Source organism: Netta rufina (assembly GCF_964035555.1).
Source record: "Netta rufina genome assembly, chromosome: 17".
NCBI classification, from domain to species: Eukaryota; Metazoa; Chordata; class Aves; order Anseriformes; family Anatidae; genus Netta; species Netta rufina.
In genome coordinates, this window is record NC_140141.1 from 901,929 (window position 1) to 922,886 (window position 20,958).

The window sequence follows — 20,958 nt, forward strand, 5'->3', positions numbered from 1 at the left end:
AGGCATTTCCATGGGGTGGGTGGTGGCTGAGAAAGCTTTGGCCCTGCAGTGGGGAGGGCCTTTGGGGCAACGGGGCCAAGGCAGGCAGAGCACAGCAAGTCCATGCCCTGTTTTTAAAATGAATTTGGGCCAATATATGCATTGGACTTGCAATGAAGGGGCAGCCACTGGAGTAGGTTTTATCTGGAATGAAAAGCGGAGGTCGTATCATAAGGAAAACTCCAGCTGACTGGGGAAGCTGCTGCTTCCATCTCTTCTGAGCTTTCTTTATCCCTGAGGGCAAATGTGCTTTTTTTGTCCCACCATCAGTTCCCACTTTGTTTCACTGGTCATACCTATTGCCACTGGGTTTGTACCAGGGTCACGTAAAGCTTTTAACCTCCCTTGAGAGAGGGAGTTAGGAGAATATAATAAAAGAATTTACTAACTTTTTAGAAAAGGGGGGACTGAGAGAGGGAGTTAGGAGAATCTTATCAAGTAGAGATAGAGCGCTGATGGCATTAAACTAGAATGCTACTTAGTGTCTTTGCTAACTATGGTGCATTGTTCAAATTAACTAAAGCAAGAAGCCTTGGGCCCCTTACCAAGGTCAGTCTCCTAATAAGAGTGTGAGCCTATCTTAAGAAACTGGTAGAAACTGGTCCTGCGGATGGGCAAGAGCCAAGGAGCAACTGAGTCTGCACAAAGACAAGAGGTCAACTAGTGGTGACGAGGGAGAGTCATCAATCTTCATCCTCATGACCCCTGACGACCACCATCAGAATACGCTGCGCAAGTGCAGATAGGAGGAGTTTATGGAAATGACTCCTTGGAACTAATTTTAATATGAAGTGGGGACAGGTTATGAATATGTATAGGTGTATTGTGAAACTTCATGCATATGTAACTCTTTGCTGCATATAACCATGGCAAGTTGCCATGTCAGGTGCACACAACTTTGGCAGGACTACCCCTTGCGCTGTCCAGCACTGAACAAACATACCTACTTTACAATCTTACTGATTGTGGAGTCCGTTTTTTCGGAAGTCACCCTGATGTCATTTTAGAAACCTTTTTGGAGTGTTTCCTTTTGGTTGTTGCACTGCCCTCTCTTCCCCATCACCATCTGCTTGCCATCTACCTGTGCCTCTCCGACAAGCTTCGCAGGCGGCCTGCTTCACTCATGTGACAGAAAAGCATATTGTTTGTGCTTCTACACTCCCGACCTTTTGGGGACGGCTTGGTTTATCACAGGATCTTTGTGTATTTTGATGTGTATTTTACTGTATGTACTTATATAGCTTTACTTGTAGCAACATTAATACACAATTGTTGGAACAAACACAGCTGGCTGAGTGCTGCTATTTCAAGGCGCGTTTGATGGGGGAGCAGTTTGAACATAAATCTGTGATAAGTCTCTTAAAATACAAAAGAGGAGATAAAGTTCTTGGAAAAATACTTCAGAAAATAAACACTTGCTTAGCTTGTGAAGATTGAGGGCGTGACTGCTGGTCCCGGCTGACCTCAAAAGCACTGCACTCGCGCTGCAGCTGCCTGGGCCTGCATGGCCGGGTGCTGCGGTGTGTAGCGGGTCTCAGGCAGGGCCAGGAGGGAGCTGGACGGTTTTGTGCTGAAGGAGTTGAAATGAAGGTGTAAATCCTGGTTCTGGCACGTGCTTTCTAGGTCGCTTTTGGCTATGTTGCCTCATTTTCCTCAAATATCTGGATCAACCCGTGAAGAATTCCGCCTGGGAAGGACATGGAGGAGATGGGGGTGCTTCCTTTGGGGCAGCTCTGGCCCTGCCTCGGCCTTCCTTCTGTCCCAAAAGTGCTTCCCAAGCCACTCTGCTTTCTGTTCACTAACACCAATGAGCTCTGATCGTTGCACCCTGATGCGCTGGGGTGAAGCAGCTCTGCATCGCTTTCTTCTATGCCCCCACAAACTCCAATTGGTTCCTACCCCTGTAAAGGGAGGGCTGCCTCAGTTCCATTCCTGTATGGAAACAGTTGTCCGTCTCGCCCACACCCCCAAAAGTTCTCAGTTGTTATGCCTGAGTTTGGTGATTATTTTAATTTATAGCACTTGGCTTAATGTATCTTAAAACACACATATTTTAACTCGAAACTCCCCAGGGACCTCATTCAGAACTAATTGCTTGCTGTTTGTGCAATTCTTCAAATACGTAAAATGCTCTGTGAGGGTCTGGAATTACTCAGCTCTAGTTTGATCTTAAAGATGGGTAGGGGTGTCTAGCCAAAGTGTCAGCCTGGGAATCAGGATGTATTGGTGCTCATTCTGGCTTTGCAGAGGCTGTTTAATTTTAGGCAAGTTAACTAAACTGGTCTACAGCTTGGATTTCCTGTAAGGGAGGGATAATGATTTTATTTTTAATTGGGCTAAAAATATGTGTTGAAGGGTTGAATACAGAAATGCTTGGAAATGACAAATGAAATTTATTATCATAACCATTATTAGTATGTCATTGAAAGTGAATTTAGCTCAGATCATGTTTTCCCCCATGATGGGTTTGGGGGGAGATGAGAGGATTTCTAAAATAGCTCTGAAAGTCTTCTTTCCCATCATTTTGAGCATGTTCCATCTGCTGTGAGCACATTCCGGTTTTATTTCCTGACTATCTTTTCCTTCTATTTCTATTTTAAAGTTCTTTTTCCAAGATTTTACTTCCCAGTTGCTGCTGCTGGGAGTGTTGCTGGGGGTGCGTTGCAAGCAAGCATTTACCTTTCAGATTCTGTGCCTAAATGACTGGGAGGCAGTGGAAGTCCCTGCACCGCTTCCACTAAGTGCTCATCTGTTCAAATCCCTCTTGCAGTCCTTATGCTGCTGCCCAGCCCTGGTGATTACTCATACCTTCTCCTTTCCTGTTGTTGTAATAGGTGAGAGAAGAGGTTTAGAGCTGTTGAATTCGTGAGGTCACATACATTTAAGGCTGGGATTGCATTTTAAAATAGTTTCTGGTTGGTCCAAGTTGTCAGGCTGGGGATGCTTCTGCTTGCCTGCTTCATTCTGTCTATCATGTTTCCAGCTTTGTTATATTCCACAGTAAATGGAGGACACACTGTTCGGGGAAAAAACTCTGCCAGGGATACCAACTGTATTCTGCAGTCTAAACTGAAAGGAGCTTGCTCTGTTTATAGCTGGAGAAGAGGGCAGAATTCCTCATGAAGCGGTTGCTTCATTAGGTCCCTGTTCCAAACAGCTTTGACACTTTTCCCCTCCCCACCAGCTACCTCTTCTTAAGATCTTATGGGTATACATGTCACAGAAGGCAGTGCTTGAGGATGTCAGGTTTCTCTTGGGCTTCCTCCACCCATAAGATGACAATACCATGAATAAAGTGGTCACCCCATTTGTGATTCAGGCTGTGAATATAGGCTGTAGCTTTGGAGGGGCTGTTGCAGGCTGACTTTACATGACCTCATTCAGTATTCCTGTCTCATTTGCATCTCTGCTAATCGCCTTAGCAAAGTGCCACAAAGTGCCACCTTTAATGTTTTAAAGGTGGACAACCACTTTTTAACAGGACTGTTTTCTGCCTGAAAATTCTGTTTTTCAGAAAGAAATTATTGTGTCAAAATGGAATGTCAGTTTTGCGAAATTTCCAGTTGGTTGATGTTTTGTCTCTTTTTTTCAAAAATTACTTTCATTCCACAATTATCTTTAATTTTATAAAAAATGAATTAAGTCATCATAGTGGTAGCTGTTGCTTCTTTGATCATGCTTCTGCGAAATACTTAAGGAAATTTTCTCCATGTTTTCAAACCCAGAGATGGCAGAATTTTTGTCAGGCAGCAAATTGAAAGGGCATCAGATTTTTTTTTTCCAATCCATTCTATTTATCCTTACACTCCCTAGGAGTTGGAAGAGCAGCACTTCCCCATATTTCATGTGGGGAAGGGAGGTGTAAGAAAACTAAATGATCCACCCAAGCTTATAATTGAAGCCTGGCACAGGGCAAGGGCAATAAACCCTGCGCTTGGGCTCTCACACTACACATTCACCCTCTTTTCTCCAATTTATGTCAGATCTGGTAGGAATTTCCTATTCTTTTTTCATACCCTGAGTAACCAATGCTTAAAACATTTTTTGTGCCTGTGGAGTTTGGGGGCAGATTTAAAGATATGAATCACTTATCCAAGGAATAGTAGGCTCAAACCTTCCATATGTAGGCTGTTTGATTTGAATTTCTTGACTTTTCCTAAGTGAGAAGCTGAATTGAGTTTCTTCCTTCTTTCAACCTTTCTGGCTGTACTGATATCCAAAAATGCAAAATGACATCTTGTCTCAGCCCACCAGAGCAGATGCATTGCAGGGGATTAGACTGGAAATTTTCCTAAAATGCAGCATTCTGAGACGTTTTTGGAAAACATAGCTGGGAAGCAGTGTATGTGATGTTCACTTGATGCTAACCCAGCAAGACAGAATATAGATAGGTGGCAAGAGAAAGCTGTAGGCACAGTCAACAAGACGGCATTGCTTCAAGCCAGAAGGCCACCTCAGAAGGGACAGGGCCCCGAAGGAGAAGCTGAGCAGTGAGCCAGCAGGACAGGCATTGGGAGGGACCCAGCTGCTGCCCAGATAGGCAAAAAGCATCTTGGAACTGTATTCAGACATGTGAAGGAAGAGCAAAGCTCCCTGGCTGAGGGGGGCAGGCATGGCTGAAGGGTTGGCCCAAGAGGGTTGGCCAGCGTTTTGGGGTGCAGCATGGCTGGAGAGGTTGTGAACAGCCAGGCATGTGGATATTTGAAGCTTCTGCATCCTCAACCTGCTCTGTGTGGGACTGCTGATGGAGGTGAAGAGGAGGAGCAGCTTCAGCTTGTGACAGAGGGCAGGGGTCCCATGTGCTCCAGCGTGCCTCAGGCTTGCACCTCGCTGCGCTGCATTCTCACTGGAGTGAGCTGACTGCCACGCTCAGGTCGGGCTGCAGGAAAGTAAATGCTGCAGAGTGAGGATATCTGTAGTGCAAGAGCTGTGTAGGAGGACGCAACAGGCTTCTGACAGATGGGAAAACACTTATGAATCCTGAAATCATGGGTGAAATCCAGCTGTCCTGCCCTCCTCCTCCCACTCCCCTATGCATCTACTGCCCTTCAGTGAACTATTAATTAATGAGGGCCTTGTCTTGGGTGGAAAGTTAGGTTAGAGGCTTCCAGGAATGTTGTCAAGAAAAAATTGGGAAATTGAGGAGGTGGTGGGGAGGCAAATTTGTTAAAAATACATAGTTTTGTCTGGGAGAGAGAAGATTAAAATAGGATTTTTTAATTTCTTTTTTATTTTTTATTTTTTTCAAAACTGGTTGACTAAGTCTAAAGGAAAAAAAAAAGATTAAATCCATTGCTGAAGGCCTAATTCTGTCTCTCATGTAAGCTACAAGTCAGTTTGAAATGAAGCTATGGAGGTGTTTTGCAGGAATGATTTGGTCCAGTGTAATTACTACAAAATAAATGAATGTTCTTGTGAAAAAAAGAGGAGATGATATGAAACAGACACGTAAACTTCGAGACATGTTGTTTGGAGATACAGATGTCTGTGGACATCCGAAGGAAACAATTAGAAAGGAAACAAATCGAAAAATATCAAAATTCTCTCCTTACAGGAAATGTTTTTCATCAGATTGGTTATGCTAGCCATGAATTTGGTCAGTCAAGTCAGTAAAGCCTTACAGGGAAAAGCAAGGACATCATAAAAGAAGGATGAATTAATTCCTTCTCAGAGGAAAAGTACACCCATCAAGTCAAGTCATGAAGTTTTTGATCCCAGACCATGAACTCAGCTAGAGCTCATAGGATATTGTTAACATTGTAATGTGAGCACTGACTGGCCATGAGGCATTGGGGTAAATCCATCACAACTCACTGTTAAGTAACGCTCCACGTCACAGCAGTGCTGTTTCATTCCACCATACCACTAAGAGGCCTCTGCTGGCTTTGCTTTTAATTAAGTCACAGTAGTGGTGGATGTGGCACTACAGCAGTTGCTTTCAGCCTAATTGTTCTCCAGGCATATTTGCAGCACTCCTGTCGAAATCCCAGGCTTGTTTCAGGAGTCAAGCTGCACAAATGAAGTTTCTGCTATTAAAAGCAGTTTGTTTTCTATTCCCTGGCAATCTGTTCCTAATGCAGAGCCCCACTGGAGCATGAAGGTTTCTTTTTTTTTCTTTTTCTTTTTTTTTTTTTTAAGCAAATGGCAAAAAAAGGTACTGCTTTTATCTCTACCTGTGCTTAGGAAATCAAGGTTTTTCATGTCAGCATCATAGTGTTTTCAGCAGCAAGTTTTGTAGGCACTGTTTGATAGATCCCAGTGGAATGATATAATTATTTTCATCCCTCTGTCCAGGGTGTATGATAACATTCCCTCTTCTTCCTTCATTATGGTCTTTGAACAGTGGAACATATTTTTTCCTTGCAGATCACCCTAATATTAAGATGCACCTTACTCCCAAAGGTTTCTGAGCAGGAGAATCTACTTTATATCACAGTGCTCTTATCCTCCATCTTAAACTGCAGGACAGACACGACAAATTAATCAACTTATGCTTAGTCACATCTGTTTCATTTATATCAAACTGGTGCCACTGAAGCAGAAAGCATCCTTATTCCTTCCACATTGTTCGAACTGAAAATTAACTGGCTTTGCATATAATGAAACTCATACTTCATTTCTTTAAAGTAATTGGACCTATTTTATATTTTTAAAGCAGAATGACTTAGAGTTGCAATGTATCAGTGTATTACTAATGCAAGAAGGAATATTTCCTCTTTCATCTTCTGTGTTTACCTCTCTGGATTTATTTGTATGGGGTCTGTAACTAAAGCAGTCCCTGTTGTTCCCCCACAGAATTAGGACAGCCCCAGGCGTGAAGATCATGGACATCAGAGTCAGTGATGCAGACCAGTGGGGGGTTCAAGAAGAGACGGATAGTGCAAGGACCACTGCCACAATCACCTGTGTGCACAACGACCCAGACCCAGAAAGCAGGTAAGCCAGCAAGCTCTTTTGCACATTAACCCTTGCTGAAATGCTGAGACACAATAATTGTGAGAGACACAGTAAATTCTTTAAGGGGTGGTATTTCTCTTTTAACAGCAGCATTTGCTCCTCCTCATCTTTGTTGGAAAAGCTATAGGTGATGCGATTAGAGCTTCTTTTCCTTTTGTTTCATGTGATCTAATTATACTGGAGGCAGACAACTAGTCCTGGCTCAAGTTTGCTTTTCTTGTGCCTTCGGGGCAACAGGAGAATTCCTGTTGACAAAAAGCCAACAGAGAGAGATGGATTAAAATAGAGAAATATGGAGAATAACTATAGGACAATGCTGTCTCCTTTATTTGAAAGCTATAAAAGTAATAGCTATTAAGTGTTATTCATTACTGCTGCAAAACACCTATGAGTGTCTACGAACTATCTCATGAATGCCATGTATGTTTGTTGTGGCAATGCTCCCACCAACTGTATCAAAGGTAACAAGAAATTTATGTTGTTAGTCAGAATTATGTATTTGACAGTACAAGCAATTTCTCTCCATTATCATGCAGTTACTGTACATTTAAGTACACTCTGTACGCATTTAACATGTAATTGTATCATAATTAGAAAAGCATAAAACTTTATATCAAAACTTTGATTTGAGGAGTCTTCTGCATCCGTCCTTTTCTGAAAGCTCCTTTAAGGGAGAAAAATGTTTGTTAGCCATTGTTTAGATCTAGGAAGACTGTTGCCAAAGGCTTGGAGTGCAAAGGGCATTTACTCTATTTGATTCCTGAAGCTGTATTTGAAGAACAAATGAATCCCAGCAAGCTCTGGGTATCTGCAGTACATGTGTTGAGGTGAAGACTATTTACCATGCTTTTTAGCAACAGAAAGAGTACTGTTAAGGTGAGAGTCCTGTTGGATGTGTAAAACAGGACCAATAATAGCAAGCAGAAAGTGCCTGTTTCTCTCCAGTAAAGATGCAGAGAGTGGAGGTGACTGAGCAGGACACAGCACTTGCACTGTAAACACATGAAGTGAGGGGAGATGATTCCTACATTCTCGGTCTCTGGTTAAGTCAAGTTTTACAGAGCTTTCTGGCATGAAATGTCAGACAAACATTTCAGTTCATTGCCTGTTTCACACACACTTCCTCCCCATTTAAAAGGAAAAAAAAAAAAAAAAAAAGTAAGAAAAGTTCCCTCTTGTTTCCTAAACACGTTTGTCAAAGTTGCAAGTCTGAATTTGTGATGTAGGAAATTATGTCCACCTCTTGTCATTTTTTTTTTTTTGCTGGGTTTTCATGGGCTCCTGTAATGGTAGAGCAAAGCTCTGGCAGCTGGATTAGGCTCTGTATGCTTTGTCTCCGAATTCTTTGTCTTTTAGCAAGATTTCCCAGTTCTCCTAAAAGCCAGTAAAGAACGTTTGTGTGGGAGAAGAGCTCAGCTAGCAGAGACTAGTGGCTCCAAGGAAGCTATCACACTTGTCCTGGAGCTATGAATTGACACGTGATGGCTCCAGCAGTGAAATCTCAACCTTAGATAGCTGATATTGAGGTGGTGGTGCAGTACTTGCTCTCTGCTTAACATGGCATTTAGGCATCTTGCTAAAGCAGTTGTAACCTCTGTTCTGTTTAGAATATGGGGGAAAGGCATCAATTTGAAAGTGAAACTCTGAGGATAAAGGAAGACTTAAGATTGTTTGGTGTTATCAAAACTCAGTAACTATTTAGTAAAGTAAGACAAAAAACAGGGAGAGTACTGAAACTATTGCCTTGTAGGTGGTTTCACTAACTCATGAAACTATTACCTGTCACACTAACTTACTTTTTATTAAAACTGATTTTTGCTTTGTGTTGAACTGTTAAACTGCACAAAAGCAATGAATCTCAAGTTAATTAATACTTTGACCCTTTCTGTTGTGAGATTAGTTTTAATATTTTTGGATTAATTGAAGTATGCAAATGAAAACTGCTGAAAGATCATTTCCAGATTTGCAAATACTGTAGTGCTTAGAGTAAATATTTAGCTTTGATCTTTGCTTTAATTTGCCTTTTTGGTCATAGGGGTGGCTTCTTGTTTCTTTCAAAGGACGTTAAGTATTTATTTGGGGTTTCTGCTGCTCTATTTGAATGAGCAGACTTGAACTTCTGTTAAGGTCAATGTGGCAAAACTGTCACTAGACCTGATTCATCTGCTCCTCTGAGTAATTCAAGGAGCTTCATTAAAGGCAGTTTACGTATGAGTGCGAGTGCAGGATCAATCTCTTTCATTGCAGAGCAGAAGTTATTATTAGTAAACAGAATTGTTCCTACCTCAGGGGAGCCAGATTTTTCTCTCCTGGAAGTCATTTCAGGTCTGCTGACTCGCCCGACATTACACTGGCAGAGAAGTGCCAAAGCCAGAACTCAGGCCTCTAAGCCCACATAGTTTCCTCTACGAGATTGCCAAATTTCCCACAGTCCTGCAACCTCCCTTGAGCCTTGCAGCAGGGCCAAACACCCCAGCCACCTCGTGCAGCTCCAGGAGGTTCAGCAAAAATTATAAACTCTGACAAGCCACAGCTGTGTTCGCCGAAATCTCTGACTATACTTGTTGCCTTTAGCACAGAGGTCTGTTCTCTACTGCTTTGCACTTTGATTGCTCTTTCTTCCCCAGCATGTGACTGATAAGAGCCACCAACAGACACCACCTGCTGGGAGATCGGCTGCGCTGGGCTCGCATGTGTTTGTCGTCCATCTGCGTCCTTTAGCTACTCTTATCGGTGGGAGCCTTTTCAAATTTGCTTACTTACCTAATCTTTCTCCTTTTCCCCTCTACAGTGTTATCGTGAGTTTTTCATCTCCGTTCCTCACATTTTCCTACTCAGATTGTGTGCTCATTAAAATGTTTTAAATTAAGACCTTTCCTCCTTTCATGCAGAGTGCATCATGCCTTTTCTGTGCATTACTTAAAAAAAAATCCTTATCACAATGTTAGAGACAATTTACATTATATTCTATTAAAAATCCATTTTGTCCAAGGTTGTCACAATCCATAGATTAATGCTTTCTAGAGTGTGTTTTGTTAGGAATACATTCAGAAATCCACTTCTTTAGTAGTCCCATAAGCTTGTATTTAAAACCTCTTTTTGATAATGTAGTTGAACAAAGAGCATAAAAAGAAGAGATTTATTTTAAATACACACAAGTATATTGCAGACACCTATTCTGATCTGTGTGGAGCCTTAATTTGCCCTTACTGCTGTCATCTCAAATGAGCTTTTTGGCAGCTCATTGAGTGAGGAGAATGATTGTTGTCATGTGCATTTATTCTCCCTTGTATTCTTTGCTTGGGGCAGAACTTCATGAATCCCATTTTGGTACGGCTAGTTGAATCAGAAGTGTGCTTTGTTTCCAGAAAACACAGTTTCTACTTCAAGCACAGTTACTTCTACATGGTGCCTGCAGCTGGGACCCAGTATTCTGTGCCATAAGAAAGGATCTTTATGGATTTCTGCACTGAGCACAGAGTGCATCTTGCAAGGAGCTGAGGAAATCAGGGCTGATGGGCTTCAATAAAAACCAAGTGCTTTCAGCGTTCCACACAGAATAGCTGTTGAGAGGATCTGGGATCTTACACTATGGTGCAGGGCTAAATGTTGAGTTATTGCAAAAAATGCTTTTCAGATAGATAGAAGGTCAACAACTGGGAGTCTACCAGCCACAAATTCAGTGTGAGTGTATACACAGTGCTGAGTATAGTGTTACTATGACCAAACTGGTTCTTCTCACTTAGGGATTATTTTATCTCCATGTCTACAATGCAGCTTCTATCTGTCAGGATATCCATCACTGCATAAATTAAACTTGCATGAGAAAGACTGAAAGAAGCAGTAGGGAGGGTGAAACCTTCAGAGGGAATTCTTTAAGTTTCTATCAGAACTATTTATACTGTTGCCTGGAAATTTGGATTTATTTATTTATTTATTTTCTTTAAATTGATGCAGACCGGGTTGACCATTTGGCATTTGACATCATCTATCTTTAAACTTGAATAAAAAATTAAAATCCTGTAATGATCATTCAATTTCTTTACCATTTTCAAAGGTCTTTAAAGAATTGAAATAATTAAAGGACTTTATAAAAATATAATTGCAATGTGTGCACATTATATATATATACTTAAATCAGGAAAAACAGTTATTTCATGTATTTATAGGTATGCAAATATAACCTCCTATCTTGAAATAATTCACGTCTTTTCCTGTGCTTGGGAATACCCTTTGAACCAGAAATATCACTCAAAAGGAAGATGAAAAGTTGGCTGCCAGTAAAGATATGGGCATATATTTATTTAAAGTAAATACATACTGTTGGAGCTGATGAATGTGCAAAAATGTTGTATCAGTTAGTTTTGTTTTTAAAGCTGTGGATAAAAAAAAAAAAAAAAAAGAGCTGAGGCTGTCTCCTCTCCCTCCTCCCCTTGACAGACAGCCTTGAGAGGCCCTTGTCCCTCAGAACAAATGCTGCTCCCTGCATTCCCTACTCTCCCACCACTGCTCCAGTCCCTGCCTTGCTGGGGGCCATAAGCAAGCATCTACTGGGGTGTCTGGGTCCTCGCGGCTCTGCCAGGCTGCAGCTGCATCTCACATCCCCGTGGAGGTGTTTGTGCACTGAATTGCCTGCTGGTCTGTGCTCCAGAACGACACAAATGTGGGTCACAACTCAGGGGCCATCAAGGAAGGGCAGCGCAGTGCAGACTCCCACTGTCCCCAACCAGAGCCTGCTCTGGTCCTGGTGGTTTGCTGCACTCCTTACTGCTGTGACTTGGCCACCTGAGGACACAGCTTGGTTGGGTCTGTGCCCTTGAGTGGTACGGCACGGGGTGTGCTGAAGCTAGAACGAGGAGTTGGGTTGCTTTGCTACAATGATTAAGACCAGAAAGGGCTGCAGACTGCTGTAGTACATGGCAGCATGCTGTTAATGACACAGGGGAAGAGTGAAACGCTGAGATGTGTTTATTGCCAAAGGAACTTGCTTGGCCCTGGGACACCGACTGTGTAAAGTGCCATCAGAAACAACAGTTGCCTGACAGAAAATCAATTGCATGTGTTGCTCTACACAAAAGAGCAGCAACTGCTACAGCCAGAACCTCTTGCTGTCTTATTTTAGGCCCGTGCAAAGGCAGTGGGCTGGATGCCATCAAGTTCACACAGTACTGAAGTGAATGTGTAAGAGGAGCAGAGGGAGCAAAGAAACACAGTAGTGAAGAGCTGAGGGAAAAAAGCTGGGAAATGGGGAAGGGAAAGCTGATGGCTGTCACCCCCTGCCATGCTGGTCGGAGGGAGGTGAAGCAGGCTCCTGTGCTTTAGTGCCTCCATCCACCACAAAAGTCATACCTGAATCTTTGGAAAGGAAGGTTTTGCCTCCTTTCCAAAAAAAAAAAAAAAAAAAAAAAAAAAAAAAAAAAAAAAAAAAAAGAGGAGCTTAAGGTGTGGGCAGAATGGGCAGAAGTCATAGAAGTCATAGACAACGTGGTGCAGTGTACTGCCTTGGGTGTTTCTCTCCTATTCTTATGCACTTGCTGCTTTCCTTAGGTCAGAAGTGTCATGGGCAAATAAATGTGCTTTGAATGTAGAGTACATATGGTCTATAGATCCTGCAGGAGTTCATTCTCTGACCTTTGGCCAGACCCCAAGACAGCCCTGTCTCTTGAGCCATTGATGAAGGGAATTTTATCTTTAATGCACCAGTTTTAAGGTTGTGACCTCTATTATAAGTGATGGAGTTCTGCTCTGCTTTGTGCAAAGAGTGTTCCAGTGAGAAGCATCCACACACATTTTCAAACATAAATGACTCAGAAGAGTCGCAAAGGAAACCCGAATTAGAAGAATTTTAACTAACCTTTATTCTTTACAGGTATTCCTTTTTGTATAAAAGGATCTAAGCCTGCTTGGAAATGTTTCTGTGAGATAAAAGCACTGACACCTCTCAGTAGCTTAAAGAGGACATAAAAAAATAATAGACAAATTAACAGCAGTAGGAAGGACCGCTTACTGTAGAAAGCTGCGGTTCTAGAATCAAATGGCAATGTATCATTTCTGGAGGGTGGTTGGTTGGTTTGTTTGTTTCTTTTCATTCAAGGCTGAGAATGATGAAATTGCCTGTCCATCTCCTGTCAGGAGCCTAATAGCCTGGTAACCACATGAATTCTCTCCTGGCTAGCCAGCTCTTTCAGATGGCTGTTTTTGTCTCTTTCTTAGTTAGGCTCACTGCTGCTCTGGTGAAGTCTCCAGCAGAGATGGGTCAGAGGGATTACTGACTGGTAGTGCAGGTAATTGCTTCCTTACCCTGGTTCACACATCCAAGAAGGTAGTGATATAGTGGCGCTTCTTATTGCATCCTTACTGTGCTGATATAGTACCTTTGTTATAACCCAAGGAAATATTTTTGAACAAATATACCTTTGGTAGTTGTAAAAACCCGTACAGCAAGAAACCTTGACAAGGTACATACACCATTGTCTTGAAATTTTGGAAAATGAGAAACTTGTTGTTGGAAGAACTCAGTAGTATTCACCTGTATTCAGTGGAGTAAGATGATACTGTACAGAGGCATGAAAATGACTAACAATTGATAAAGTTTTGATTTACCATGCTAGTTGAAAGTTTTGTGTAAATACAGAGAAATAGTCAGAAAATTCCTTCTGTCTGTGTTTGCCTAACTGGCATACAGTAAATGGGAAAAATCACTTTTTAGCTAAAAAAAGTTGCATATTGCTTAGAGGATTTGGTTATGCCTCAAAAACTACGTCACTAGAGCCCTGTCTTTGTGCAGGCTGGGTGTGATGTTACAGGAGGATAGTCAGACTTGCAATATGCGTAGGGATCTTGGTGAGCATGGGACAGAGGAATTTAAAAGACTCAAATGGAAGAAAAGGCAGAGCTCCTGGGGTGTAGAAAGGATGTGCTGAGAAGTAGCAAGTCCCTTGTTGTACTCTGTTCTTCAGCTTTTTGTAGCAATGGGAAAAAATAGGACAAATAGCAGATCTTATAATGAGAGAAGGAGCAGTTGTGATCCTTGGCTTAGAAGAGTCAATTCTAGTTCCTTGTTCAACTTGGTAGGTCAGGCAGTTGGTGGTCAGCTGTGCTTGTGGCTTAAGACTTTTTTTCAGAAGGCTCATTCCTGCTTCTAGCAGTGGTTGGACAGGCAAGCTTTGAGCTTTTTATTTCAGCCCTTTCAATTTTGATCTCCTTTTTCTGTGTGGGCTCTTTAGAAGGTTTGAGGAAAATGGAAGTCATTTCTTAATACCTGCTTTTGCTTTTGTATATAATTTGTGTTAAAGCATAAAAAAAAAATATCAGTGGAACTCGGTGGTGGTTTGCTTAAATAATCTCTTCACAAATGTGCTCCACAAAACCTGATTGAAAGCCTATTGAGTGACATGTCTTCTGAAAGATGAGCCCAATCATTCTGAAACGAGTCTTGTTTTTTAATTTGACCTAATTAGCTTAATTTTGGGTATATCATTCCTAGATGTGAATCTTAATATTAATGTAACAGTTGGGAAAGTTTAATTTCAGGGTAGGATAGTCTGCATAATTAGGACTGCAGGAGTATAGCAGTGAGGCTGGGAGCAAATATGAAATGCATGCTGATGAGTGAATGACTGCTCAAATAGTTATTCATCCGTTGGTGCTTGCATGCTTTTTCCGCACAGGATGCCAAAGGGAGTTATGGCATATTCAAAAGTCAATGGGCTTTTCTTGGTCTCTACCAGTCTGTTTTAATGGCCATGTGAATGACGGCATGTGAGCTACCACCAGAGGTCCATGACAAAAGTACAATTCTGGAAAATTTGTAAAGCTTTACAGAGACATGTATGCATAATCCAGCTGTGCTTAGTTGATAATTTAAGACTGAGTGATGAAGCCCATGTAAGCATGGCTGCTGAACTCACCGCTCTTATAACAGATGTTCTGACTCAAGGAACAGCAGTGAAAATGTGCTGGATTTTTGGGTTTGTTTTCCTAATTTGGTCACAGTTGTTTTTATTTTATTTTATTTTATTTTATTTTATTTTATTTTATTTTATTTTATTTTATTTTATTTTATTTTATTTTATTTTATTTTATTTTATTTTATTTTATTTTATATTTTTTTTATTTTTTTTTTCCCTTGATAACTTAGACTTGAAGAAGACTTTTCTTGGGTGTATGCTGATCTGAATACCCAGGAAACACTGTTCTTAGTCACTACTAAACATGGGGTCTGTACATGTTTAGGTTTCTGAGTAGCACCTCTAGATGTCTAAGATTGCCTCACTGATGGCAGAGTTTCAATGAGCCTAATGGAGATTACAGAGGGAGGGAGAAGACATGATCAAAACACGGTGCCACAAGTGTTAGCTGATTCTTCTGTAAATGCCCTACTTACTCCCATTCTCCCAGTTATAAAGCCTGTTCTTCTGGCAAACGTAAATCTAGATTCAGAAGACCATCTTTATGTAGGGTGCCACTTAAGTACCTACTTGCTTTCAAGTATCTACCTTGGTTCTGTTGATGCCAGTAATGATAAAAGAGGTAGTCGGACTCAGCAATTAGAGATACATTGTGTGGAAAATGTAGGTCTTGATGGTAAGCCACATATATATAATAAGAGGCATTACGGTGTCACACTTGAAAATATTGTGGAAATCAGAAATTGAATTCTTCTATAGCATAGAAATGTATCTAAGTGTATTAGAAATGTTGCTAAGGAATTTATTTTTGGCAACTTTACACAGAGATTTAAGGATTGTTCTTTGATAGAATAGGACTAGAAAAGATTATTGAATGAATATGAAATCAGAGAGCTGGTATTTGAGGCATGTTTAATTCCCACCTTTACCAAGTTATGAGTTTGACTTGTAGCAGAGCCTCCTGCACACATTGGAATTCCATTTTAGAATTCCATTTATGTGTTGACTTGCTTTCTTAACAGCCAGTGCATTAAAGTACCAAAGCTAACAACTCCTTTATTAGGCATTTAGCCAAAATTTAAACTCATTTTGTTGTTAGGAGGTTTTGTTGCTAGACAAGCAAATATTAAGTTTGTTACTTTGATTTGTTTGAATCCTCCATGCCAAATACATTATAAAATATCCCAGCATTAACTTTGCATGAATTACTTTTTGCTTTAGTTAGAATTTTTCTGTCATTTTGCCATTGATATTCCTCACCTGTGTTTATAACTTAAAGCATTTATTTTTGAAGCCTATAATGTAACTCTTGCAAAATGAAAAAATAAGCTGAGTGGAAATTGGGAGATGCTTCTGTCAGTGTCAGTATATGATTTTTTTATTTTTTTTTTCTTTTAAACCTCATTGTTCCCTTGAGAAGAATGTTAAGTCAGGTTTAAACTAAGAGCCCTTGCACATCTGTTAGTGTGATGAATCTGTAAATTGAGAATTGAGACTCGGGCACTTTTGCAAGTTCCCAGCCCTCAGCTGGGGATGGCCAACATGCATCCTCGCTGATGTTTGCTAAGGTTGCGTTAAGCTGGTCTGCAATAATAGCACTGCCAGTGTTGCACTCTTCTGGTACCATATTTCATTGTGTTCCTGCAACTGATGGGATGAGACCAAGACTGCTGGTCTTCCTAGAACAAATGTCCCTGTTATTGTCAGGTAAGAAGGCGGCTATCTTGCCTCACCCACATGTTAAACACATTTTCACTTTTTAGGCAAGGGTAGCTCATCATTGCACAATCAAAAAGAATTTTTATTATTTTAATTAATTTTATTTTATTTTATTTTATTTTATTTTATTTTATTTTATTTTATTTTATTTATTTTATTTTATTTTATTTTTTCTCTTAGGAGTTTTCAGTGTGGAGATTTAACTCTAGAAGTTATTGATCTTAGCAGTGAGTGGAGATATTTGGAGATACAGATTCCTATTTTTGCTCTCCCTTTTAGGCAATTTTAATCTGTGCCATTTTTCTAAATCTGACTGGTGTATCTTTTTGTTAGATAAGCACTCTTCTTAATGGTGTACCCTTTAATTTCTCTAGTGACAAGAGGAGGAAATAAGTTATTCCTCTTTTAAAAAGAGTGATTTAAGTAGGGAATAATGAATGCAAAATGCTGTCATTAAAAATCAGCAGATAATCTGATGGATCATCTGTCACTCCTGAGACTTGCCATAAAGAAAAAGTGGATAATAATTTTAAAGAAAAATAAAAATGTTAAGGATGAGTATGGAACATATTGGCTGTGAATGCCTTAATAATGAAAACTGTTTTTTACTCATTGAACAACACGTTGAGACTCCTGCCAGCCAAACACATTGCAGGAGAAAATAATTTCTTTCAAGAGCCTTTCAAAAATGGTGTAGCATAAGAGGTAGAGTATTTTATAGGTTTGTGGTCCTGTGTGTTCTCTGTATTTTACCAGTTTTATTGTGGAACATAAACCGTAGCAACATACTGACAGGCAACTGTATTTGTCACATTGTGCATGCCAGGTGTGCCAAAGGAGATAACTAAACCAGGCCCCAATAACTGTGTGATAAAAATATTTATGGAAGTGTGGAACACACAGGGAGGCTACTGGGCTGACTTAGACAGAGGCATGTAAATCAGAGAAATATTAAATAGAGGTTAATCCAAGGCTTTGTTTTTTTCAAAACTTTTGGCTTCTCTTTTAATACCATTGAAGAGTTCATTGTTGGTAGGATTCCTCTGCTGGAACTGTTCTCTGGGATACAACAGCTTTTGCCTTGGTTCATGACATAGCTTGTAGAGTGATAGTCCTTGGAAATACTGAGCCTGCTTTGCTGATTGCTGCCCTTACTAACTTATCTGAGTTGCTGAAAATGTGTTAAGTGGGTTTTCCTGTTGCTTCTGTATAAACTTAGTGCGGATGTAGCAGTTGAAAAATAATGGTTCAGGTAGTTCATAGGCATGAGGCTAGTTTTCCCACATTATCAGTGAGTACCTTCACCCTGGGTTGTTGGGGAAATGGATCTTGTAATCCTGCAGTTTTCAGAAGGATGAGGTTTTTATCTGAAGTAGAAAGAATATGTATCTTCAGAACAGTTTTTAAGGGAAATTGTTTCCAGCCTTATTATCTGTTTTCAATTCTGACATATACTGAACATTCTCATTTGATTACCAGTTGTCATCCTTTCTCTGTTGTTTATTAATTGTGTTTTAATCAGTACTACAGTATTTCCCAAAGTCTTTTCTGTCTCTGGCATCAACTGCATTAGTTGGAATACACATGCTGGACTCTCTTCAGAAGGTCTCAGTGGACTTGTACTTGGTTCAGGGCCAGAATCTTGGAGAGCTCATTGCAGAGCCTCAGCTGAAGTTCACAAAGCCAAAGAGCATCTGTCCCATCTGTCCACTCTGGTTTGTATACCTTTATTTCACTTTTTTTTTTTTTTTTTTTTAATGGGTTCCTGAGTTCCTTTGAAATCTGGCCAGTAATCTAGGTATGTGAAACTAAGAGCTTCTTGGTGTTCAGTAACATGGAAAACTTGTCACTTATTTACTTGCATGAAATAGGATCTGCCTGTCCCAGTCCAGTCCACCATCTGATTTAGCCAGGTACAAGTGGTCTGTTCTCTATGCACACTGGAACATCTATTTTTTTCATTCCTTATAAGGAGACAGGAAAGGAGAAGTTCAAGCCCTCATCACAGTATATTCTTCATCCCTCCAAAATATTTATATTGACTGTGTCCAAAGCTTTATGAAATAATGCTACCATCAGGGTAGTATTAGTCCTTGGCCTCTGTGAAAAGGGCTGTCATAGGTGTCATAAATTAAACTTTTCTTGGTGGTTGCAGCCAACAACACTTACCTCGCTCTATCTTCCCAAGTTTCATGGAATATTCACTCCATCTGATAAGTGTGGCTTATATCATGGCATGTGATGGAGCAGAGGTTGTCATTTCTGGACAGATGCAGGAGTGGCCCTTTTCATTTTATAGGTGTTCAACAGCAGAGCAGAATGGGCCAAGTGCAGGGCTGCAGCTCTCCTCCTGTTTGCCAGTGCACTGTTAGCACAACTTTTATTTTCTAATTATTCATGTTTTACGTATATTGGTGCTCCAAGCCAGAAGAACATATGCATGTTTCAAAAAGACTGTGGTGGAGGAAGAAAAAAAAAACACATCAAGAGTATTTAGAAGTTTCAAATACCAGCAGATTTGTGTTGATTTGGAGATGCCCAGGCACTTGCACATTTATTCTTTCTACGAGTGTTTAAAAACACTGTAGAACTCCATTCTTTGTGTTTTACAGAACAAATTCTCTGATCTTTTTTTTTTTTTTTTTTTTTTTTTTTTAATATAATAACAATAAATATCATAAAGAGCTGGAGAACTGGATGGGTGGGAGCAGGTCTCCTTTCAAACAGTTGAATGGATCAAGGAATTGATCACCTGCAGTGGGATAATTTGTGCTTTTGCCTCTTGCAATTCAATGAATTCATGGAGCTTCTGGTTTGGCTGTCAGTCCTTATGTTTTACTTTTGTGTTGAGGGGGATGTCTGCTGGACTTCCTCCCTCTGCCTCTTTCTCCACCCTTAAGCTCCAGTGGAGATCAGCAGAAGTGATGTGTTGATGTGAGCTGTAATTCTCTTTCAGCCATGATTATATATCAATCTGCTGCACACTGTAAGTGGTACTTCTGGATTCCTGCTGTGAGTGGTTGATTAGATTCTAGTACCTTTTCATTCTATACATAAGGAATTTTTTAACAAAGCTGAGTAATACACAAAAGCCCAAGTTTATTCTTTGTTCTTGTTTTCCCCCACTAGTACCTCATGCTTAAATACAAAAATAGAATGTTTTTGGCATGCCTGACCTTCTTTAACTACATCTGTCCCCCTATTTCAAATAAAATGCGATTTAAAGGTTCATGTTGACCCTAAATTGTAAGATATGTCTGTGACCTACGTAGAAATTTCCTGCAAAATGTGAATCCTAAATTGAATTTGGAACTCTCTGTGATAAAATGAATGCTAACTGCAAGTTTATTTGTAGTCCTGCTTGTTACATTTTTCTTTGTCAGCACAAGCTTTATTCCTCCAAATATATTATTGAATGAAAGAAAGAAACTATTCTTTTATCTGCTAATGTTGATGCCTGTAATCCATCCTGTTCATTTTCTGTGCTGCTATTTTCGTTGTGTGGTTCTCCTCCAGCTTATGTAGCACAGAAGAACTTAATTGCACAAGTCTGATGTACTTTTCTATTCCTGGCAACAGTGTAGGTTGCTAAACTATTATGTGGGAGATGCCTTCTGGAATATGAAGTGTATGCTGCAGTTGGGGTATGGCAGGGTTAGGGCCCAGTCTGGGAGGAGCCTTTTAATTAGCTTTTTGGATATTTTCTGTGGAACTAGCAATTTGACTGTCATTTCCTGAGCAATTTTGCAAGCAGAAAGTGTACTTTCTGAAAGTCTCATACTACAGGGCTTTCCTAATGCATGTAGAACCATTTAATTCTAGGAAATCCCAAAATTTACACCAGTAGCTGATGCTTGACAAAAGCCAGGAGAGAACTCGTCATCTGATGATGTGAGGAGAGACCCATTTCCCTTCATCGCTAACCACTTTTGATTTCTTGCCCTTGAAAGTTTTATTTGGTCGTTAATATTTGCAAATAGTGTGCTTGGTGCAGGATAGCAAGTAACACTGGAAACAGATCGTGCCCCAGAAGGCTGGGGTAGATTAGGTTTACTCATTTGCACACACTGTACCTGACTCTTGATTTTGTTTTAAAATGAGCTTTAATTGGGTCTCTGGATGAACACTTATGTTCACTTCTGGTCAGGTGAAAAATGGTATCTTGCGGGCTGTTCAGAAACCGAAATGCTAGGGACTCACTCAGGACTGAATTGTTTCCTCAGCTGCACCTGAGCATTGGGCCAGTGGTTGGACTCTTTGGTAAGTTTTCAAAATGCTATGGAGGTATCCCTTGTGTGATACATGGGATCTTTGTGGGTTAAATGAACACAGT

The 20,958-nt window shown here is 40.4% G+C and overlaps 1 protein-coding gene across 1 annotated transcript in view; it reads left to right on the top strand.

Annotated features, from left to right (window-relative positions):
* The window catches only part of TMEM132B (transmembrane protein 132B), a gene marked incomplete at both ends in the record, with an annotated part of 250,739 nt that overhangs the window by 101,577 nt on the left and 128,204 nt on the right, over positions 1–20,958 (top strand). The window contains one exon of the mRNA XM_084297142.1: positions 6,835–6,975. Within this exon, the coding sequence (XP_084153268.1) occupies positions 6,835–6,975 (141 nt within the window). The remainder of the gene's footprint in view (positions 1–6,834; positions 6,976–20,958) is intronic.